The 22,465-nt window shown below is 44.7% G+C and overlaps 2 protein-coding genes across 9 annotated transcripts in view; one reads left to right on the forward strand and one right to left on the reverse strand.

The window, feature by feature from the left end:
• Positions 1-22,465, reverse strand: part of ZKSCAN5 (zinc finger with KRAB and SCAN domains 5) — a 47,763-nt gene that overhangs the window by 11,214 nt on the left and 14,084 nt on the right. Inside the window, exons 1-2 of one of the 7 annotated variants that reach the window (XM_019987082.2) lie at positions 5,085-5,143; positions 3,334-3,851 (exon numbers count right to left, since the gene is read on the reverse strand). In XM_019987082.2, the coding sequence (XP_019842641.2) occupies positions 3,334-3,747 (414 nt within the window). In that variant the 5' untranslated portion in view covers positions 3,748-3,851; positions 5,085-5,143. The other 6 variants (XM_019987081.2, XM_019987083.2, XM_019987084.2 and 3 more) reach the window with 6 other exon arrangements.
• On the forward strand, positions 5,229-22,432 carry ZNF394 (zinc finger protein 394). 2 transcript variants are annotated; one of them, XM_019987088.2, is made up of 3 exons: positions 5,229-10,053; positions 17,182-17,308; positions 21,036-22,432. In XM_019987088.2, the coding sequence occupies exons 1-3, from the start codon at positions 9,643-9,645 to the stop codon at positions 22,424-22,426; spliced, it is 1,929 nt and encodes a 642-aa protein (XP_019842647.2). In that variant the 5' UTR covers positions 5,229-9,642; the 3' UTR covers positions 22,427-22,432. The 2 variants fall into 2 exon arrangements, with proteins under 2 accessions (XP_019842647.2, XP_019842648.2); XM_019987089.2 differs by lacking the exon at positions 17,182-17,308 and having other exon boundaries at positions 9,707-10,053.

The following is a 22,465-nucleotide window of genomic DNA, read 5'->3' on the forward strand; positions in this document are numbered from 1 at the left end:
GCAAATATGACTCTGCATGGAAGTGTGTGTCTCCTTTCGGACCTGCTCAGGCAAGTGAAGAAAATGCCAAGTAGGTCAAAGGGTACCTGGGGACCAGAGAAGCGAAGCAGCCCCAGAGGTCCCCTGAAAAGCAGACAGAGAAACCCAGGAGGAGGGACAGAGGATACAGCCTGGGAAAAGGCTTGCCAGAGACAAGAACTACCTGGAGATAAAGATGAGGAGCAATGTCAGGGATACAAAGGGCAGGAAGGGACAAAGGCAAACACAGTGAGCTGAGCAGGCTCTTAGGAAAACCTGCACCTCTGGGCCTCAAATCCCTGATTCCCACCCAGAAATGATCTGAGTGTTCCTTTCACAGATGGGGTGCATGTCGCAATGACAGAGGTCGATGTGTAATACCTGCTGTAAATCCTCCATTTAAAAACGCTCTTGGGGGACTTCGCTGGTGGTCCAGAGGCTACGATTCTGCACTCCCAGCATGCAGGGCCCGGGTTTGAGCCCGGGTCAGGGAACTAGACCCCACATGCCACAGTTAAAGATATCATATGCCGCAGCTAAGACCCAGCACAGCCAAATAAGTATTTTTAAAATAAATAAAAATGCTTTTTGCTTTAAACTAGGATTTTGAATATTTATTACTATAAAAGAGTAGGGTAAAGTTTGTCCGCAAGTCAATGTTAGTGTTACTAACTCAGTCTTGAGTTAGTGTTACTTACTCAGTCTTGTCTGACTCTTAAAGACCCCATGGACTGTAGCCTACCAGGATCCTCTGTCCATGGTATTCTCCAGGCAAGAATACTGGAGTGGGTAGCCATTCCCTTCTCCAGGGGATCTTCCCAACCCAGGGACTGAACCCAGGTTTCCTGCATTGCAGGCAGACTCTTTACCATTTCAGGCACCAAAGGAATAACCAAATGGCACCAAGAATCTTTACTTCCTGTCCTAACAGAAGCAATAAAAAGATTCAAACACTCCTGTTTGCAAGACAGACATTCAGCTCAGCTGCAGGGTCTGGCAGAGGGTCTACTGTAGCCCCCTTTGCTGCCCCCTTGCCTCGTGGGGTGAGCTAGCCCACGATCTGAAGAACCTGAGGATGCTCTGGAACACTGACACCTGAAGGTTCTGAAACACCCTGACCCAGAAGAGAAGAAGAAAGAGGCTGGTCCTGTACAATGAAGGGCAATGGCTATGAAGAATGAGGCAGCTTCTCTAGCTTCAAACTCATAGACCTAGGATCCCATAATTTTTGTTTCTTTGCTATCAAAAAAGAAAAATTAATGTTTCAGAGAATGTGGGCCTACCAACAGGAGGGAAGTAGAAAGTCAGGTGATAAATGAGTAAGAAAGGGTAAGAAATGACAAAGGAAGAGAAGAAGAACAACGTAAAGATACAGATCTTCCCTTAAATGAACAATTGATTTCAGGCCATCCCAACAAAAATATCAATAGGATTTTTGGGGTGGTAGAAGGTAAGTATTCTAAAGTTCACATGGAAAAAAGAAAACATTGGGAAAAAAAATTTGGAAGGGAGAAGGGCAGACCTATTGAATACCAAAACACTTTGCAGAGCTCAAATAATTAAAATACTGATATGTGAACAGACAGTAAGACAATAAAATAGAATAAAAAGAACAGAAATGGACCCAAATACATGGAAAAATTTGGTATTTAATAAAGATGACATTTTAATCAATCAAGGAAAAAAAGGGATTGCTTGCTGGGACAACTTGACAGACATCTGGGAAAAAAAACCGAGCTATAAACACCGCAAACACACCACTGCAAAATGAATTCCAGAAAGATCAATCATGTCAAAGGGTCAAACAAAAACAATAACACACAATGGAGAAGAAACAATGAGAAAGGTTTCTTATAATACTGTAGCAGAGACAGCCTTTCTAACTATGGTACAAAATCCAGAAATCATAAATTAAAAGATTTAAACTGACTGCATAAAAAGGAAAAAGAAAAACCAGCAAAGCAAAAAAATCTCCATAAGCAATGACAAACAACAAAAGGAGGAAATAACTCTTGCAACTCAGATGGCAGATCCAGTGCTTGCTTTTTCTAATAGGTGAATATAAACAGAGAGTTCACAAAAAAGGGTATATGCACAGCCTTTTAAAATATGTACAGCGATCAAGCTCACTCATAGTAAGAAAAAAATGCATGGTAAACTTGCAAATGGAATACTGCGTCTTTCAGATTGGCAACAATCTCAAAGCTGGATAACACTGTGATACCAGGCTTTGAGCAAAAAACTTCTCTGATACACGGCTGCTGGGGATATAAATTGGTATAACCTCCACAGAGGGCAATCTGTCAACAACTATCCAGACTACAGATGCGTATGGCCTCTGAGTCAACAACGGACTTCTCAGTTTTGATTCTACAACTAATGATGGATGGAAAGGATATTCGTGGTAGCAAAGTTTGTTAAAGATTCAGAGACAGTCTAAAGGAACAACTTAAATAGCCTTAAATTATTGTACATCCATACAATGGAACACAATGCAGTTTCAAAGAGTGAGGCAGCACTCTATGCACTGACATAGAACAAGCCAGGATACACTATAAGAAAAAAAGCTGGACTTCCCTGGTGGTCCAGTGGTTAAAGAATCTGTCATGCAATGCAAGGGACATGGGTTCAATCCCTTGTCCGGGAACTAAGATCCCACATGCCAAGGAGCAACTAAGACCGGGCACAACTACTTAAGCCCACACTATCTGGAGGCCACATCACACAACTAGAGACTCCATGCACAACTAAAAGATCCCGTGTGCTCCAGTGAAGACCCAACACAGTCAAACAAAAAAGTTTTTAAAGAGCAGGAAATACATTTTAAAGAGAAAAAAAAGCAAGAGGCAGAAGTACAAGGTGATGTAAAAAACATTTGTGTTTTTTTTTTAAAACAGCATACACGTAGACGCTAACAATATACAGAATACAGTGTACCTCTGTAAGGACAGACAAGTATCATGGGACAATGGTTGCTTCTGGTGAGAACTCAGGCAGCTGGGGAGTTAGGGGTGGGAGGGGCACTTACTTTTCATTACAACCTTATGCACTTTTTGAATTTTGTATCATGTCACTCAAAAAACAAACAGGGTAATTTAAAACAAACAAAATCGCAGACTCTCTTCTCCAGATTAACACATGGATACTGCTTCTCTTTGCTGGAGTGGCAGGAAATCTCCACAGTGGACCTAATCCCAGGAGAACAAAAGAATATGAATGAAGCACCAGGGCGCTCAAGACCTCACCCCTGCTCAGCTGCTCCTGAACTCTCTTCCTCTCCTTCCTCATTGGTCTAAGGCCTCCTCTTTCACTCACCTGTTGCTGACGTTCCTCTAGTTCTCTTTGTATATTTTCTACCACGGCCACAGCCTCCTCTCCGCTTTCCGGGTGATGCTCTCTCACCCAGGTCTGGAACTCTTCAGGCAGGATGGTCAGGAACTGCTCCAGCACCAGTAGCTCCAGGATCTGCTCCTTGGTGTGTAGCTCCGGCCGCAGCCACTCACAGCAGAGCACCCGGAGCTGGCTGAGGGCCTCCCGGGGGCCTGACGCCTCGTGGTACTGGAAGTGCTTGAAGCGCTGATAAAAAGTCTCGAACACCGGCGGACTGTACTCCTGCATCCAGGTGCAATCTTCTTCTTCCACCTTCACTATCAGAAGGTCTTCTTGCTCTGGTGAAATCTCCGAGGGAGGGTCTAGGTCTATAACTTCCCCAGATCCTGTCATTATCATTCCAACTCAGCGGGATCTCGCTCCAGGTAAACTGGGTTACAGTAATCGAATCCGTTTCTCTGCTCTCTGAGATCTTCTGAAGGACACTTTCATTACTATGCAACCTACTGATATATTGGAAATCGTTATTATCAAAGAGATGACAAAGAGGTCATCTATCCTAAAGATGACCATGCAGCAGAGTAACTGACCACAACGTGTACTACAAAACAGCCATCACTCCACCCACAAAATGATCAACACAGAATATTTCTAATATTTAAAAAGTGTACAGGAGAGCAATAAAAATCTGACCTATGGCTTCATCAAACACAATTTTAGTGGTGAAGAACGTTATAATTCATATAAATAGTAAGACGACTTACTAACTAGTCCAGACGCAGCCGCTCCTTCTCTCTACCACAAGCCAAACTTAAGTCGGAACAGATGTCAAAAACGTTACAGTGGTCAAAGTTGGTCTCGTCCCTCAAGCCATAAGAGCTTGATTGACCAACGGGAGATTTCATGGGTCCCGAAGAGAACCAGGGTTTTAGGTACAGATTTTGCACCTGGATTGCGCAACATCGCCCCTGACCCCCGAGCCACGGAAACCAGCCTGGTCAAGGTTAGGGACAGGACCCTCAACTGGACACAAAGGCCATTCTTTTTGCTTAAGGCCCCCGTCCCTGGGAGCTCTCCTGGAAGACCAAGCGCCCGCAGCCAAGGGTGGGGAAAGACGGGTTTCTTCTTACAGACGGAGAGAAAAGCCGAAGCCGACACTTCGCAACACTTCCTCGCCGGAAGTAAGCATGTCCAAGCGTTCCTGACCAGCGGGGTAGAGCCAGAAATCCCACCCCCGCCCCCCACGAGAGCACTTCCGAGTCCTCTCTAGGAATCCCGGAGGTCCTTGCCTCGCCACAGGAGGAAAGTGCCCGCCCCAGGCTCCGCCCTAAGACCCGCCCCCGGAAGGGCTGTGGGCCAATCGGTTGGGAGATGGATCCCAGTCCCACCTCCAGCAACCCGGCCGTTCCCCGCCCACCCAGACGCAGATACTTCAACGCTAGAGCCGGGTGGCAAATAGCCACTCTCTGCCCCTACTCAACGCCACAGCCGTTTAAGCAGTCCGAGTCCGCCCCTTTCCTTGGAATAGGGGCAGAGGCCGGGACTTAGGTGTCCAAAGCCCTTGCTTGGCCACAGTTGCTAGTGTCTGACTGGAACTTGCGCTCCCTCACCCCCGGCGCTCTTCGCCGCGGTTCGAAGTAGGTCCGTACCTTTGTGCGAACCGGCAACCTTCACTTCTCTTTAATGGACCCGAATCCACTCGCCACTCCCCTCACCCCGTCTCCAGACACACCCACCTCCTTACAGCAGCGGTCAGCTCAGCCGGCGGAAACACCCAACGTCAGACCCGAGCCCCCGCGGCTCCGGGGACTACAATTCCCAGGAAGCACCGCGCGGGCCACGCCCTCTAGCCAATAAGGCAGGGGCTCTCTTCGCAGCCTCAGTCTCACGGTGCGGGAAAGCTGGGAGGCGTTTCTTCAGAGGCCCCAGGGGAGGCCTGAGTGTGTCGGGAGACTAGCCTCCTGGCTGCGGAGAGAAGGCGGAAGGTCCGCGTTCTTGAGAAATTCCTGAGCGGTGTTTTCAGGGCTTCTCTAGCCAAGAGGGGTCCCATCTTTAGTCTCATTTTGTATCCATTTGCGAAGTTACTCGACAGACAGGACAAGAGTCTTTGTCTTACAAGTCACGAAGTGAATGAGGCTCACGGACTCCACTCTGAATTAGAAGGCATATATCCTCCCGAAGGCAGGAGAAGGGGACGACAGAGGACGAGATGGTTGGATGGCATCACGGACTCAACGGACGTGAGTTTGAGCAAACTCCAGGAGATGTGAAGGACAAGGAAACCTGACTTGCAGTCCATGGGGTCGCAAAGAACCGGATACGACTTAAGCGACTGAACAACAGCAAATCCTTCGATACTCTCAGGAGTTTTATTTTTATATAGTACGTTGTGAATTTTCACTCAAATCAGAGATGGGATTTTGAGAATGGCTTGCTCGTGCCGTGGTCTACCTTATGAATGAAAAAATGCAAAAAATTCCTACTATCGTCAAAGAGATCTATAGCTGGAGAGGCTTAAATTGACACTGCGGTTTGTGCAATGTATTTTTATGGTTTCACTTTTTATATTTAGAATCGTCAAAAGTTTCGGCCAAAAAAACAAACAAACAAAGACGTGAAACCATTGAATCGCTGAAGTAGTAATTAGTGAAAGTTTATTGTGTACATACTAAAAAGTTAGCAAACCGGGAGCACTCAAAGCAAAACGTGGAAAGAGGGTCAGAGGTATATTGTTTTAAAGCATCTTATATAGGGTGGAGGCGTGCTTGAGTACTAAGTTGCTTCAGTCGTGTCCGACTCTGCGACCCTTATGACTATAAATTTCTCTTCCCTCTTGATACTAAGAATAGCTGGATTTCTCCTAAGCCATTATAATAGTTCGCTCATGTAACTGATCTTGTTTTCTTCTTGAATTGGCTGCTGAGGTTTCTCAAAGCAGAACTATGAGCTATCTTTTGTGAGTATACAGGAGTGTACAGTGGGTAAGTTCTAATCCTGTCCTATCCCTGGCTCCATCTTATTTATCCCTACTTTTTTTCCTTTTCTCACTTTATTTACTTGCACTGAATTGTTTTTTTTAAAAGATGAGACATTTCTTCAGTTAACTTCTATGAAAAAAGCACCAGAAAAGGCATTGGGAACACAAAAATATATCATTCAGTGATATCAGTGGGAGCAGATGAAAGCACTTGATGTTCTGCAAGTGAAGACAAAAGTTAAATTACAGGAGAAAGGGAGGAAAGAGCTAAGCAAATCACTAAATCATGATAAGAAACCAGTCATACAACCCAGACACTGATACTATTGGAGCCAAACTGGTAATCAACAGGAAAGAAGACCTATTAATACATCTCCTTTCTCTGGGAGAAGATGAAAAATGCTTGTACTGTCTTCATAGTACATAATATTCTCTTCTGGATTCTGTTACTAGTTACGTAGATGGATATTTTCTGGAGCTAGATTTGCCTGTGCCATAGAGTTTTATTTGTGAATTTGCATTGTCCTAATTCCCTTACCATCCTTGATAACCTGATCCTAGTCAAAGCCTTGTCCTGCAAAAAAGAACTTTTGACTTCCTGCCAGATCAGGATAGCGTTCCCACACAGATGAAGAAGTAGACTTGTGTAAAATTTCTGCCCTCCAGAGACTTTCAAACCACCTAGGGAGATGAGATGTAAACATTCAACAAGTTATCTCATTAAATTATCACATGTTGCTCCAGATTTGTAAAATGACAAAGATGAGCCTTGAGAGTAGTGAATTTTTTTCTCTTTAAGTGATTTTTAACATAAAAATTGGGCTTCCCTGGTGGTTCAGATGGTAAAGAATCTTCCTACAATGCAAGAGACCCGAGTTCAATCCCTGGGTGGAGAAGATCCCCTGGAGAAGAAACTGGCAACCCACTCCAATATTCTTGCCTGGAGAATTCTATGGATGGAGGAGCCTGGCAGGCTACAGTCCATGGGGTCACAGAGTCAGACAGGACTGAAGTGACTTAGCTCACACACTGGTGTAGTATATGTGCATTATATAAGATATTTGACAAGCTCTCAAGATGTTTGATTATATTTACATGGACTGAGCGACTAACACTTTCACGTTCAACATAAAAAATAATCCTGAAAAATCTGCCTTTGCCTGTTTCATGTCCTATTAATGTCCAATCAAAACAGATCACAACAGACTAGTACAGCCACTACAACTGCTAAAACCTAAAGTAGGAATTGACTACCTGTGCTTTTGCACAGGAAATAATTTGGAAATAATTTTTAAAGTTTATATTTTAAGCTTTAATCCATATAAATGTTGTATGAAATCTTGACCCTGCTTGGGAATTTGCATTCATAAATCAGGACATTAATTGTACTTAAACAAATGCTTTTTAAATGAAAGTACCCTTAATGTAACTTACATAGGGTTTCCCTGGTGGCTCAGTGGTAAAGAACTCACCTGCCAGGCAGCAGATGCCAGTTCGATCTGTGGGTTGGGAAGATCCCCTGGAGAAGGAAATAGCAACCCACTCCAGTATTCTTGCCTGGGAAATCCCACAGACAGAGGAGCCTGGCAGACTGCAGTCCTTGGGATCACAAACAGTCAGACACAGCTGAGCACAAAACACACACACATGTAGCTTAGATAATTCTTCACTTCTTAAATAATGCAGATGATTTAATATAAATGTTAAACTAAAGTATGCGTGTGCTAAGTTGCTTTAGTTGTGTCCAACTATTGCCCATATATTTAACCCAGTTTTAAATTAAAATATGTCTTCAGTCCACATGGACTTTTTAAACTTATCTCTTCTGTGAAGCCTTTTACTGTACACTCCCCATCAGGCATGGTTGTTTATTTCCATCTCTGCTTATACAAATAGATGCTGCATACACCTCAAAGTATTGCGTTTACCACACTGTCCTGTAATTTAAGTGTCTGTCTCCATTAGGGGACTGTGAGCAACTTGAGGACAGGGAATATATCTTCCCAGTTTTGCATCTATAGTGTCAACTGTGATGCCTTAGCATGTAGAAGACACTCTACAAACCTTTCTTGCCTAAGTGTAACCGATGGATAAATGACCACTTTATTGTACAACTGGAACTTTTAACTTTCCCTGAAACCAAATTTATACAACTTTCTTCACAGATAATTTGTTAAGAATGACATTCTTTCTTTTGGTTATTCTCAAATAAAAGTGATGTTTATTAAACATAGAAACAATTGAATGGTACATATTTTTATCACATATACAATTTTTCATATACAGTTATTGTTTTAAATTTATTTTACTATCATATAAAACATACTTTTAAAACATAAGACATATAATTTGACATATTCTCCAGCTTAGTATAAATGTTTAACATGGTAATGAGCCAACTTTGAGAAGAAAGTTGCTACAAAGCTAAGGCATGTGATTGCTTTTGAATGATTTTTTTTTTTGCAAAATTTTGATTATGTATTTCATACAAAGGAATGCAAGTGAAAAACAGGTTTGATATTTTTCTTTTCTTTTTTTTCCCTCTTTGAAACAATAAGATTCCTTCTCATACTTAATCTAAGGATGAAAGATTGTCAAGAATTCAAAAGGAATGAGATTTATTTTTAAAGGAGGAATATCCTTTAGTTCTGCAACCTTAAGGACTGTAAGCTCCACGCTACAAGGTGAAAGTGAAAGTCGCTCAGTCGTGTCCGACACTTCGTGTCCTCCTCTTTGCGATCCCATGGACTGTAGTCGGCCAGGCTCCTCTGTCCATGGAATTCTCCAGGCCGGAATACTGGACTGGGTAGCCGTTCCCTTCTCCAGGGGATCTTCCCAACCCAGGGACTGAACCCATGTCTCCCGCATTGCAGGCGGTTTCTTTACCGTGTGAGCCACCAAGAGTACCTCTGGAAAAGGTTAAAGATAACAAACCACAGAGATGCACGTCACTCTTCCCAGGAGCCTAGAGAGGCCCCGGAAATGCCCCGAGGGGTGGGCACCGCAGGGAGCCGGTGACGCACTTCCGACTCGGGCTGTTCGTAATTTTTTGTCGCGGGATTTGACAGCTTCAGGTAGGGTGTCGCAAAGAGTCGGACACGACTGAGCGACTGAACTGAACTGAACTGAGGTAGGGTAGCGGTTTCTGGGTAGGAGGAGTCTGGGAGGGGCCCGGGGAGGTGGGATCTCGTTTAAGACCCGACAGTCGGCAGCCGCTTCTTTGGGGAGATCCGATGTGTTCTGCGGCTTCTTGCTGGGTTTACTGTCACCTCAGCTGAAGGTGGAACTCCGGGAAAGTGCGCACGAGCGAGAGAAGGATGAGTTGGAGCTGGACCGCAAGTCAAAGCACGATCGCCCCTCCGGCCCTAGGTGATGGACTTTGGACAGTGAAAGTGGAGGAAGACTCCTTCGGAAGTGGGGAGTCCGACCGGCCCTGGGACTGTCCGGATCCCGAAACTTTCCGATGTCATTTTAGGCAGTTCCGTTATCAGGAGGTGGCTGGACCGGAAGAGGCGCTGAGCCGGCTCAGGGAACTTTGTTGTCGATGGCTGAGGCCAGAGGTGCACTCGAAAGAGCAGATCCTGGAGCTGCTGGTGCTGGAGCAGTTCCTGACAATCCTGCCCCAGGAGATCCAAGCCTGGGTGCGGAAGCACTGCCCGCAGAGCGGGGAGGAGGCGGCCGCCGTGGTGCGGTCTCTTCAGAGGCAGCCTGCTGGGACCTCACGCCAGGTGAGGAGTGGAAGTATTCTGGGAGTGGGGATGGAGGTGTGAGGGATGCTATGGGTTTCAGAAGTTCTTTACTTCCTTATTACATTTTGCGTGAACTTTAGTATGTGCATGAAACATTCTTTGTAGGAAGCGGTAACAAATCCGTCTAGGAAGAGGTCCTTGAGTTGTAGACCTTTCCGCACAAAACTGGCACAGAAGTATTGTTTATTCAGTGTAAGACACCCTCGTGTCTAACTAGATTGTTTGGGAAAGAAAGATGTCAAGGTGGAAAGTGTCCTTAAACGATGTATAAGAACAGCAGTTCCCCACCACTTTGAATATGAGCATCCTTTTACTTTTTAAGGGCTTGGATGACTTCCTCCCTCCTCCCTCAATTGATAATGATACTGCAGAGAAGGAAGAGAGGCTGGAAATGGAGTTAATAATTGATCCTGCCTACATGATGAAGCCTCCATAAAACCACAAGAGTGTGGGGTTGAGAGAGCTTCCCAGTTGGTATGCGCATCTACTTAAGTGGGAGGGTAACTCAACCCTTCCCCCATCCCACCTCCAAGGGGAGAGAAGCTCCTGAGCTTAGGACCCCCCCCTCCAGACCTTGCCCAACGCATCTCTTCCATCTGACTGTTGCTGTGCTTCTGACATAGACATGAGAAGGGGGTAGAAAGAGTTAGCAATGGAGTTATATACTCTCCAGTGAATCCAAAGAATGTCTGGACGTTGTAAAGACCTCACCAGACCTACTCCCATAATTAACATTTTAAGATAACAGAATTAGTCAGAAGGTTTAATCCAGAGACTGTCCTCAGGCAGGATACATTATTATTATATAGTCCTTGTAAAGACCAGACCTACTCCCATAATTTGCATTTTAAAATAACAGGATTAGCCAGGAGATTTAATCCAGAGACTGTCCTCAGGCAGGATACATTATTGTTATATAATCTTAAGGAATGTAGAGAAAAAAATTTGTCCTTTCTTCCTCCTTGAGAATTCCAGACCCCTCTCTCCTTTTCGGACACCTAGACTTCTTATCAACCTGCCTAGGAAATGACTCTCATTCCCCTCTTTTCTTTTAGGAGAATTATGTTGCCAAGGGAAAGGGGCATCGTTTTTGTTCCATAACTACTTCCTGCTGTTTAGGGGTGTGGCCCCTAAATAGTTGAGGCAACATATTCTTCTAACCCTCGTATTGAGGGTCTCTGATCCAGGGATAGTTGGAGGAGGCAGTGGCACTCATAGGAGCTTGGACAACCATTTGTAACTTAAAAGCTTTTAGATGGTTAGAAAACTCCATTATACAGTTACAGACGTAAGGCAAAATAGTCATTAAACCAAGTTAAAATCAAAATGAAAAGTCACATTATGTCCATAGTTAAATCAGTCCATGTTAAGGTTGTTAGATGTCATCAGTTTAAGAAGAGGCATCACGTGCGATTGTTGAAGGTATTTGCAGACTTTGAGAAAGTCTTTTCCTTGAAGTGGAGATGTCCACCCTGGGAATCCTTCCACTGATGAAAAGGGGAGTGCTCCACAGACCCAGCAGTTAGACTGTGAAATGCTGCATAGGAGTGAGCCCAGGACAGGAAGGCATTGTCTTGAGGATCAAATGGCAGACTCAGGATTTTTGGAGTCAGCAGAAGTAGGCTCACATAGATTATCAGGCCCAGCCTTCCCAGAGGGACTTGTGGGATTGGCCCCCAGATTCCAATGTTTTTATGAGGACCTCGGTTCCTGGCTCAAATAGAGGCTTGCTTGACTCAGAGACTGGGTCAGGAGTCCTCTCCTGGAGTTCTGTTAATGCCTGTTGAAAAGCTGAGAGCTGAGTTACGTAACTAGTTAATTCCAAGGCTTAAGGGTCTATAACAATGTCTGATATTTAAGAAGCCTACTGTCATCCAAATATTAACCTTAGAATTTAAGATTCCATTTACAACATGAGAAGTCAGTACAGTAAGGTTTCATCCACTAATTATTTTTAAAGCTTCTGCTGCCCCAATTACTCTTAGGCAGTGGGGCCACCCACGTGAAATTACATCTAATTCTCTGCTTAGATAAGCAATAGGTTGCTGGTGAGCCCTTGGGGTTGTGTCAAAACTCCCAAGGCCATACCTTTTCTTTCAGTGACAAACAAATTAAATTCTGACCCTGTGGCCAAGCTCAGAGTGGGAGCTTGCAGGAGAGCAGTCTGAAGAACCTTAAAAGCCTTTTGAGTAACTGGAGACCAAACCAGTTTGTTGGTTCGGGCCTGCTGAGTTGCAGCTATCAGATCAGATCAGATCAGATCAGTCGCTCAGTCCTGTCCGACTCTTTGCGACCCCATGAATCACAGCACGCCAGGCCTCCCTGTCCATCACCAACTCCCGGAGTTCACTCAGACTCACGTCCATCGAGTCAGTGATGCCATCCAGCCATCTCATCCTCTGTCGTCCCCTTCTCCTCCTGTCCCCAATCCCTCCCAGCATCAGAGTCTTTTCCAATGAGTCAACTCTTTGCGTCAGGTGGCCAAAGTACTGGAGTTTCAGCTTTAGCATCATTCCTTCCAAAGAAATCCCAGGGCTGATCTCCTTCAGAATGGACTCGTTGGATCTCCTTGCAGTCCAAGGGACTCTCAAGAGTCTTCTCCAACACCACAGTTCAAAAGCATCAATTCTTCGGCGCTCAGCCTTCTTCACAGTCCAACTCTCACATCCATACATGACCACAGGAAAAACCATAGCCTTGACTAGACGGACCTTTGTTGGCAAAGTAATGTCTCTGTTTCTCAATATGCTATCTAGGTTGGTCATAACTTTCCTTCCAAGGAGTAAGCGTCTTTTAACTTCATGGCTGCAGTCACCATCTGTAGTGATTTTGGAGCCCAGAAAAATAAAGTCTGACACTGTTTCCACTGTTTCCCCATCTATTTCCCATGAAGTGATGGGACCGGATGCCATGATCTTCGTTTTCTGAATGTTGAGCTTTAAGCCAACTTTTTCACTCTCCACTTTGACTTTCATCAAGAGGCTTTTGAGTTCCTCTTCACTTTCTGCCATAAGAGTGGTGTCATCTGCATATCTGAGGTTATTGATATTTCTCCCAGCAATCTTGATTCCAGCTTGTGTTTCTTCCAGTCCAGCGTTTCTCATGATGTACTCTGCATAGAAGTTAAATAAGCAGGGTGACAATATACAGCCTTGACATACTCCTTTCCCGATTTGGAACCAGTCTGTTGTTCCATGTCCAGTTCTAACTGTTGCTTCCTGACCTGCATACACATTTCTCAAGAGGCAGGTCAGGTGGTCTGGTATTCCCATCTCTTTCAGAATTGTCCACAGTTTATTGTGATCCACACAGTCAAAGGCTTTGGCATAGTCAATAAAGCAGAAATAGATGTTTTTCTGGAACTCTCTTGCTTTTTCCATGATCCAGCGGATGTTGGCAATTTGATCTCTGGTTCCTCTGCCTTTTCTAAAACCAGCTTGAACATCAGGAAGTTCACGGTTCACGTATTGCTGAAGCCTGGCTTGGAGAATTTTGAGCATTACTTTACTAGCGTGTGAGATGAGTGCAATTGTGCGGTAGTTTAAGCATTCTTTGGCATTGCCTTTCTTTGGGATTGGAATGAAAACTGACCTTTTCCAGTCCTGTGGCCACTGCTGAGTTTTCCAAATTTGCTGGCATATTGAGTGCAGCACTTTCACAGCATCATCTTTCAGGATTTGGAATAGCTCAACTGGAATTCCATCACCTCCAGTAGCTTTGTTCGTAGTGATGCTTTCTAAGGCTTGCTTGGCCTCACATTCCAGGATATCTGGCTCTATAAAGGCTGGGCAAATTCCACCGTAACCCGGAATCCAATTACAGTAGCCTGTGATTTCCAAAATTCCTCTCACTTGTTGTAAAGTCATAGGTAGGGGATGATTTAGTATAGGTGTAAGTCTCATAGGTTTAAGCCTATGGCCCTAGTCCCTTCTGATATGATTAGGCCCAGATATCTAACAGATTGTTGACAAAGCTGAGCCTTTTCTCTTGATGCCTTGTAACTGCAGCCTGCCAAAAAGTTTAAGAAATCTTCTGAGGCTCATGAACAAGCTTCCTCTGTCTCAGCACAGAGCAAAATACCATCTACATATTGTTACATCACTGCTTCAGAGCTATTAAAAGTTTTGTAAATCCCATGACAAACTTTGTCCAAATAAGTGAGGACTGTCATGAAATCCCTGGGGCAAAACTGTCCAGGTTAACTGAGAAGCTGACTGCGTAGGGTCTTCTAAGGCAAAGAGAAATTGACTTTCCTCCGCCAAAGGCACTGAATAGAAGACATCTTTCAAATCAATTACTGAGAAATATTTGGCTCATTCAGGAATTTCAGACAATAGAGTACAAGGATTAGGCACCAAGGGGTGTAAAGGAACTACAGCCTCATTTATTATTTGTAAATCTTGAACTAGTCTCCATTTACCATTTGATTTCTTTATACCCAAAATAGGAGTGTTGCATGGACTGTTACATGGAATCAATAGCCCTTGCTCCTTTAAATTCTCGATGATGGGTTTTAACCCTTCCTTAACCTCAGGTTTCATTGGATACTGCTTCTTATGTGGAAATAAGTGCGGGTTTTTGAGCTTGACAACTACAGGAATAGCATTTTGTGCTCGACCCACAGATTTTCCATCAGCCCATACTCTAGGATTTATATTTTGTTCAATTAAAGGGAGAGAAAGGGAGGGCTCCATATTCATGAAAACAGAGGCATGGACCTTGCTCAGTATATCCCTCCCCAAAGAGGGTGAGGGAGACTCTGGCACGATCAGAAACACGTGTGAAAATAGCAAAGAATCCCAGTCATAACTGACAGAAACACTGAAGTAATACCTTTTGGCTCATCCAGACAGTCCCATTACGGAAGCAGATCGGGAAGAAAGTGGGCCACGGGCTTCAGTAAGCAGGGAGTAAGTTGCCCAGTATCTAAAAGTAAATCGACAGATTGCCCCCACACACAGTTATTGATACCCAGGGTTCCTCAGGTGTAATTAGGACGGGAGCTTGTGTGGGGACCCCCGGGCACCTTTAGTCCTGATTGTCTTGAGAATCTGACCCCTGAAACCTACGCCTCTGGGGGCAGTCTCTCCTCCAGTGTGGTCCCTTGCAGACCGGACATGGAGCCAGGGGCAGCTTAGATGCCTGAGGGCAATCCCACTTGAGGTGCCCCTCCTTTCCACAGTAATAGCAAGCCCATCCCTTTTCACCTGGGCCCCTCTGGGCATTTTTCTCAGGCTGTTTAAGAACAGTTCTCATAGCTATTGTGAGGGCTTCTTTGTCCTTTTCTACCTTTCTTTCTTTTCCTCATATTCCCTACCATAATAGACTGAGCCAGTTGTAACAGATTATCTAAAGACTGATTTGGCCCATACGCCCATTTTAATAGCTTACAGCGGACATCTGGAGCCAACTGAGTGAGAAATCTATCCTTTAAGATCACTTTTCCCTCTTCACTTTTGGGATCAGTCTCAGTGAATCTGCGAAGGGCTTCTCTCAGTCTATCTAGGAATTTACCAGGAGCTTCCTTCTCCTGTTCTGTGTTTGCCGATTTGCCATAGTTTACAGGCTTAGCACGTGCCTGCCTGAGTCCTTCAAGAATACATCTGACAAAATGACTCTGACCCCATCTTCCTTTAGCTGTGTTGTAGTCCCAGTCTGGTTCTGTAGTTGGGACCACCTGATTCCCAGTGGGGAGGACCGCTGTCTTGTCCTCCCTCTTCCCTACTGATTCATTACCAAGCTATTCATCTCCATAAGCAACCGCTTTTCCCAAAACTCGACTCTTTGAGTCAGGAGTCAGCATTTGTCCCAAGATATACACCTTTCCAAGTAAGGTCATAAACAAGAGTAACACCTTTAAAAGCTCTAGTATATTTTTCTGGGTCGTCTAAATAGTCTCCCAGATCCTCCTTGATTCTTTGCATTTCTTGATAAGAAAAGGCTTATTAATATTAACTCTTGTAGACTGATTATTTCTCCTGGTGGGTGCTTCATGAAGAGGCAACAGCTTGTGTGGCTGTTCCTCAGTCTCTCTGGCTGCTCTGTGCATATGATCCCAGGAATAGATTGGAGAAACCTGCTTTTCTTTATCTCTTTGTCTCCTGTCCTCCTTCTCATCTAGCAAACTAGGAGGACTGGAGGGAGCTGAAGGAGTCACACCCAAATTTATACCCTTAGGACATAAGTCTGGCATATTTCACAGAGAGAAAAAGGGCAATACGTAGGCTACTTCTACCCATTTCCCTTGTTTTCTACAGAACCAGTCTAATTGTAAAACAGAATTATATATACTTAAGAGAACCTCCAATGGATACCGTGGCCATGCAGTATCACATAGGAAGACCACGTGTGTCTTCTTTAAGCTCTGGGGATCAAAACTATCCCAGTTTTTCAGGATACAGTTCACAGGATGAGGCTAGAATTGTTAGCTCCCATCTTGTCCTGAAGAATCCCGGACGAGCCCCCAAGATGAAAGGTTGTTGCTGAATCACGCAAAGACGCCAGGATTCTTGGCCTCTGGAGAAGAATTCTATCCATTCAATCCGGGGCCATAGACAAGACTTGATCGCTCAGAGCTTTTGTGTAATAAAGGTTTATTAAAGTATAAAGGAGATAGAGAAAGCTTCTGACGTAGACATGAGAAGGGGGTAGAAAGAGTACCCCCTTGCTAGCCTTAGCAATGGAGTTAAATACTCTCCAATGAATCCAAAGAATGTCTGGAGGTTGTAAAGACCCACCAGACCTACTCCCATAATTAACATTTTAAGATAACAGAATTAGTCAGAAGGTTTAATCCAGAGACTGTCCTTAGGCAGGATACATTATTATTATATAGTCCTTGTAAAGACCAGACCTACTCCCATAATTTACATTTTAAAATAACAGGATTAGCCAGGAGGTTTAATCCAGAGACTGTCCTCAGGCAGGATACATTATTGTTATATAATCTTAAGGAATGTAGAGAAAAAAAAGTTTGTCCTTTCTTCCTCCTTGAGAATTCCAGACCCCTCTCTCCTTTCAGATGCCTAGACTTCTTATCAACCTGCCTAGGAAATGACTCTCTCACTGGGATGGCAGGTGCTGAGGGGAGGTCTCATGTTGTTACAGGGGTTGGTGACAGTCCGGGATGTGGCCGTGTCTCTAACCTGGGAGGAGTGGGAGCGTCTGTACCCAGCACAGAAGCACTTCTTCAGGGAGAGTGCACCAAAGGATCATGGAAACGCAGTCTCACCAAGTAAGTGCTGGGCCTCTTCCTGTCTCCAGCTGGGTGTGACTGGTGGAGGGTTTGCTTCAGAAAATCCCTGAGCCAGGCTGCCATTCACAGAGATTGAGAGCCTTCAAGCCCCTTTTGTGACTGAGGCAAGACTTTCTGTTCTATATTGTTAGGTGATAGACTCAGCTTTTTATTTTGCTGCATATTACAGCCATAGCACCAGGTGAAGCTCTGTGTACCCCCTCGAAAGCTATCCCCTCACTCCTTCTCCAGAAGTGATCAATATCCTGACTTACCATTTCTATGCCTGTTTTATATTCTTTCTACATATACATGTAGCCACATATACACTTGTGTATCAGTTCAGTTCAGTCACTCAGTTGTGTCCGACTCTTTGCGACCCCATGAATCACAGCACACCAGGCCTCCCTGTCCATCACCAACTCCCAGAGTTCACCCAGACTCACGTCCATCGAGTCAGTGATGCCATCCAGCCATCTCATCCTCTGTTGTCCCCTTCTCCTCCTGCCCCCAATCCCTCCCAGCATCAGAGTCTTTTCCAATGAGTCAACTCTTTGCATCAGGTGGCCAAAGTACTGGAGTTTCAGCTTTAGCATCATTCCTTCCAAAGAAATCCCAGGGCTGATCTCCTTCAGAATGGACTGGTTGGATCTCCTTGCAGTCCAAGGGACTCTCAAGAGTCCTCTCCAACACCACAGTTCAAAAGCATCAATTCTTCGGCGCTCAGCCTTCTTCACAGTCCAACTCTCACATCCATACATGATCACAGGAAAAACCATAGCCTTGACTAGACGAATCTTTGTTGGCAAAGTAATGTCTCTGCCTTTGAATATGCTATCTAGGTTGGTCATAACTTTCCTTCCAAGGAGGAAGCATCTTTTAATTTCATGGCTGCAGTCACCATCTGCAGTGATTTTGGAGCCCCAAAAAATAAAGTCTGACACTGTTGCCCCATCTATTTCCCATGAAGTGATGGGACCGGATGCCATGATCTTCGTTTTCTGAATGTTGAGCTTTAAGCCAACTTTTTCACTCTCCACTTTGACTTTCATCAAGAGGCTTTTGAGTTCCTCTTCACTTTCTGCCATAAGGGTGGTGTCATCTGCATATCTGAGGTTATTGATATTTCTCCCGGCAATCTTGATTCCAGCTCGTGTTTCTTCCAGTCCAGCGTTTCTCATGATGTACTCTGCATAGAAGTTAAATAAGCAGGGTGACAATATACAGCCTTGACATACTCCTTTCTCGATTTGGAACCAGTCTGTTGTTCCATGTCCAGTTCTAACTGTTGCTTCCTGACCTGCATACACATTTCTCAAGAGGCAGGTCAGGTGGTCTGGTATTCCCATCTCTTTCAGAATTGTCCACAGTTTATTGTGATCCACACAGTCAAAGGCTTTGGCATAGTCAATAAAGCAGAAATAGATGTTTTTCTGGAACTCTCTTGCTTTTTCCATGATCCAGCAGATGTTGGCAATTTGATCTCTGGTTCCTCTGCCTTTTCTAAAACCAGCTTGAACATCAGGAAGTTCATGGTTCACGTATTGCTGAAGCCTGGCTTGGAGAATTTTGAGCATTACTTTACTAGCGTGTGAGATGAGTGCAATTGTGCGGTAGTTTGAGCATTCTTTGGCATTGCCTTTCTTTGGGATTGGAACGAAAACTGACCTTTTCCAGTCCTGTGGCCACGGCTGAGTTTTCCAAATTTGCTGGCATATTGAGTGCAGTACTTTCACAGCATCATCTTTCAGGATTTGGAATAGCTCAACTGGAATTCCATCACCTCCACTAGCTTTGTTCGTAGTGATGCTTTCTAAAGCCCACTTGACTTCACATTCCAGGACGTCTGGCTCTAGGTGAGTGATCACACCATCGTGATTATCTGGGTCGTGAAGATCTTTTTTGTACAGTTCTTCTGTGTATTCTTGCCATCTCTTCTTAATAGCTTCTGCTTCTGTTAGGTCCATACCATTTCTGTCCTTTATTGAGCTCATCTTTGCACAAAATGTTCCCTTGGTATCTCTAATTTTCTTGACGAGATCTCTAGTCATTCCCATTCTGTTGTTTTCCTCTATTTCTTTGCATTGATCGCTGAAGAAGGCTTTCTTATCTCTTCTTGCTATTCTTTGGAACTCTGCATTCAGATGCTTATATCTTTCCTTTGCTCCTTTGCTTTTCACTTCTTTTCTTTTCACAGCTATTTGTAAGGCCTCCCCAGACAGCCATTTTGCTTTTTTGCATTTCTTTTCCATGGGGATGGTCTTGATCCCTGTCTCCTGTACAGTGTCACCAACCTCATTCCATAGTTCATCAGGTACTCTATATATCAGATCTAGGCCCTTAAATCTATTTCTCACTTCCACTCTATAATCATAAGGGATGAACAGTACGAAAAGGCATAATGATAGGATACTGAAAGAGGAACTCCCCAGGTCAGTAGGTGCCCAATATGCTACTGGAGATCAGTGGACAAATACCTCCAGAAAGAATGAAGGAATGGAGCCAAAGCAAACACAATACCCAGCTGTGGATGTGACTGGTGATAGAAGCAAGGTCTGATGCTGTAAAGAGCAATATTGCATAGGAACCTGGAATGTCAGGTCCATGAATCAAGGCAAATTGGAAGTGGTCAAACAAGAGATGGCAAGAGTGAATGTCGACATTCTAGGATTCAGCGAACTGAAATGGACTAGAATGGGTGAATTTAACTCAGATGACCATTATATCTACTACTGCGGGCAGGAATCCCTCAGAAGAAATGGAGTAGCCATCATGATCAACAGAAGAGTCCTAAATGCAGTACTTGGATGCAATCTCAAAAACGACAGAATGATCTCTGTTCGTTTCCAAGGCAAACCATTCAATATCACTTTGTGTATGCATATATATAAATGTATGTAAACATATATAGTATTTTGACATGTTTTTATGGTATATATACGTTGTATTCGGAGAAGGCAATGGCAACCCACTCTAGTACTCTTGCCTGGAAAATCCCATGAACAGAGGAGCCTGGTAGGCTGCAGTCCATGGGGTCCCAAAGAGTCAGACATGACTGAGCGACTTCAGTTTCACTTTTCCCTTTCATGCATTGGAGAAGGAAATGGCAACCCACTCCAGTGTTCTTGCCTGGAGAACCCCAGGGACGGGGGAGCCTGGTGGGCTGCCGTCTGTGGGGTCGCACAGAGTTGGACACGACTGAAGCGACTTAGCAGCAGCCTCAGCATACGTTGTATTACTATATGGTTCTTTTGCACCTTGCCTTTTTTCTCCACATTTTTGGGATTTTTATCCATGTTGATAGGTGTAGCTCTAGTTTATTCATTTTAACATCTCTATATATTTCATCCTAATATTCACTTATCCATTCTGTCAACAGATGTTAAGGCTTCTAGTTTTTCACTATTACACAGAGTATTACGCCACTCGTTCTTGTCTGTTTCTCCCTGTGTTCTTATGAAGTGGGGTTAGGGGAAGAGAGATGGGTTGGTGGGTGTAGACACAAGTATAAAAGGAAAGAAACAAGATTTGTACAGGTAAGCACATTTGACAGGTTAATTAAAATAATTTAACTTCAGGAGTGGTTTCACAGAGAACATGAAAAGGGCTTTGGGGGCATTGTTTCTCTGCTAGCAGTTTCTTTCTTTTTTTTTTTTTTTTGCTAGCAGTTTCTTAATCACTCCTGCCAGGGGATGAAATGTCAGCAACTCGTATTTTAATATTTCAGGTTCGGAAACCAGAATTGTGAACAAAGAATTGATTCCAAAGCAAGAAATTCTAGAAGTGGAGCTTCAAGGGCAGCTACAAGGATTTCAGGAGAAGGCTCCCCTATCTTCTGAGTGTGGTGATGCCCAGGACAGGAGAGAGAAGTCCTTGGGAGACCCCTCATCGCTGAAACGCGAAAATTCTCCTGAAGATCAGGGAGTCACCCACATCTCAGATCTCAGGAATGGTCCCAGCGAAGAAGGAGACGTCAAAAACAAAGAATTCAGGACCAGTGCTGAGAGTTCAGACTTTGTTGCTGGTCAGTACGTCCCAACAGCAGGGAGACCCGCCACTGGGGATGAATATGGGAACAACTGCCAACACAGGTTAGACATGGTGAAACCTCATGAATCTCTCAACAGTGAGGAAAATCGCCATCATTCGGGCCTATTTGAGACTCAGAGGTGGTTCCATGAAGAAAGACCTTATACATGTGACACCTGTGAGAAGAGCTTCAAACAGCGTTCCGACCTCCTTAAACACCATCGAATCCACACTGGGGAGAGGCCCTATGGGTGTTCTGTGTGTGGGAGGCGCTTCAGTCAGAGTGCGACCCTCATTAAACACCAGAGGACACACACCGGTGAGAAGCCCTACACGTGTCCCAGGTGTGGGGACAGCTTCCGACAGAGCTCAAATCTCAGTCGACATCAGAGAACCCACCTGGGGGAGAAGCACTATACCTGTAACAACTTCAGGGAAACCTGCCACACCTCCAGCCACTTTAGTCACCAGAGGACACACAATGAGGAGCGACCCTACTTGTGTGAGGAGTGCGACAAGAGCTTCAAACGCTGCTCCGACCTCTCCAAACACCAGAGGATCCACACCGGCGAGAAGCCCTACGGGTGTCCTGTGTGTGGGAGGCGCTTCAGTCAGAGCGCGACCCTCATTAAACACCAGAGGACACACACCGGAGAGAAGCCCTACACGTGTCCCAAGTGTGGGGACAGCTTCCGACAGAGCTCACACCTCAGCCGGCATCAGAGAACCCACCTAGGGGAGAAGCACTACACATGTAAGGAGTGCGGGGAGAACTGCCGCACCTCCAGTCGTTTTAGACACCAGAGGACACACAAGGCGGAGCGACCCCACACGTGTGAGGAGTGCAACAAGAGCTTCAAACGCTCTTCCGACCTCTCCAAACACCAGAGGATCCACACTGGTGAGAAGCCCTACGGGTGTTCTGTGTGCGGGAAGCACTTCAGTCAGAGCGCGACCCTCATTAAACACCGGAGAACTCACACCGGAGAGAAACCTTACAGATGTCTCGACTGTGGGGGCAGCTTCAGACAGAGCTCACACCTCGTCCGACACCAAAGAATCCACAGAAATAAAGTCCCATCATTTTGACCTGCTTCTGCATGAGTCGTTTTATTCCATTCTCTCTTT

The sequence above is a fragment of the Bos indicus genome, chromosome 25, assembly GCF_029378745.1.
Source record: "Bos indicus isolate NIAB-ARS_2022 breed Sahiwal x Tharparkar chromosome 25, NIAB-ARS_B.indTharparkar_mat_pri_1.0, whole genome shotgun sequence".
NCBI lineage: Eukaryota > Metazoa > Chordata > Mammalia > Artiodactyla > Bovidae > Bos > Bos indicus.

What these genes read in the sequence shown, in the direction of transcription:
- ZNF394 (XM_019987088.2), top strand. Translation starts at nt 9,643, where the DNA reads ATGAGTTGGAGCTGGACCGCAAGTCAAAGCACGATCGCCCCTCCGGCC. An exon ending in CTGCTGGGACCTCACGCCAG is followed by an intron (nt 10,054 to 17,181) that starts GTGAGGAGTGGA and finishes ATGTTGTTACAG; the next exon opens with GGGTTGGTGACAGTCCGGGA. An exon ending in TGGAAACGCAGTCTCACCAA is followed by an intron (nt 17,309 to 21,035) that starts GTAAGTGCTGGG and finishes TTAATATTTCAG; the next exon opens with GTTCGGAAACCAGAATTGTG.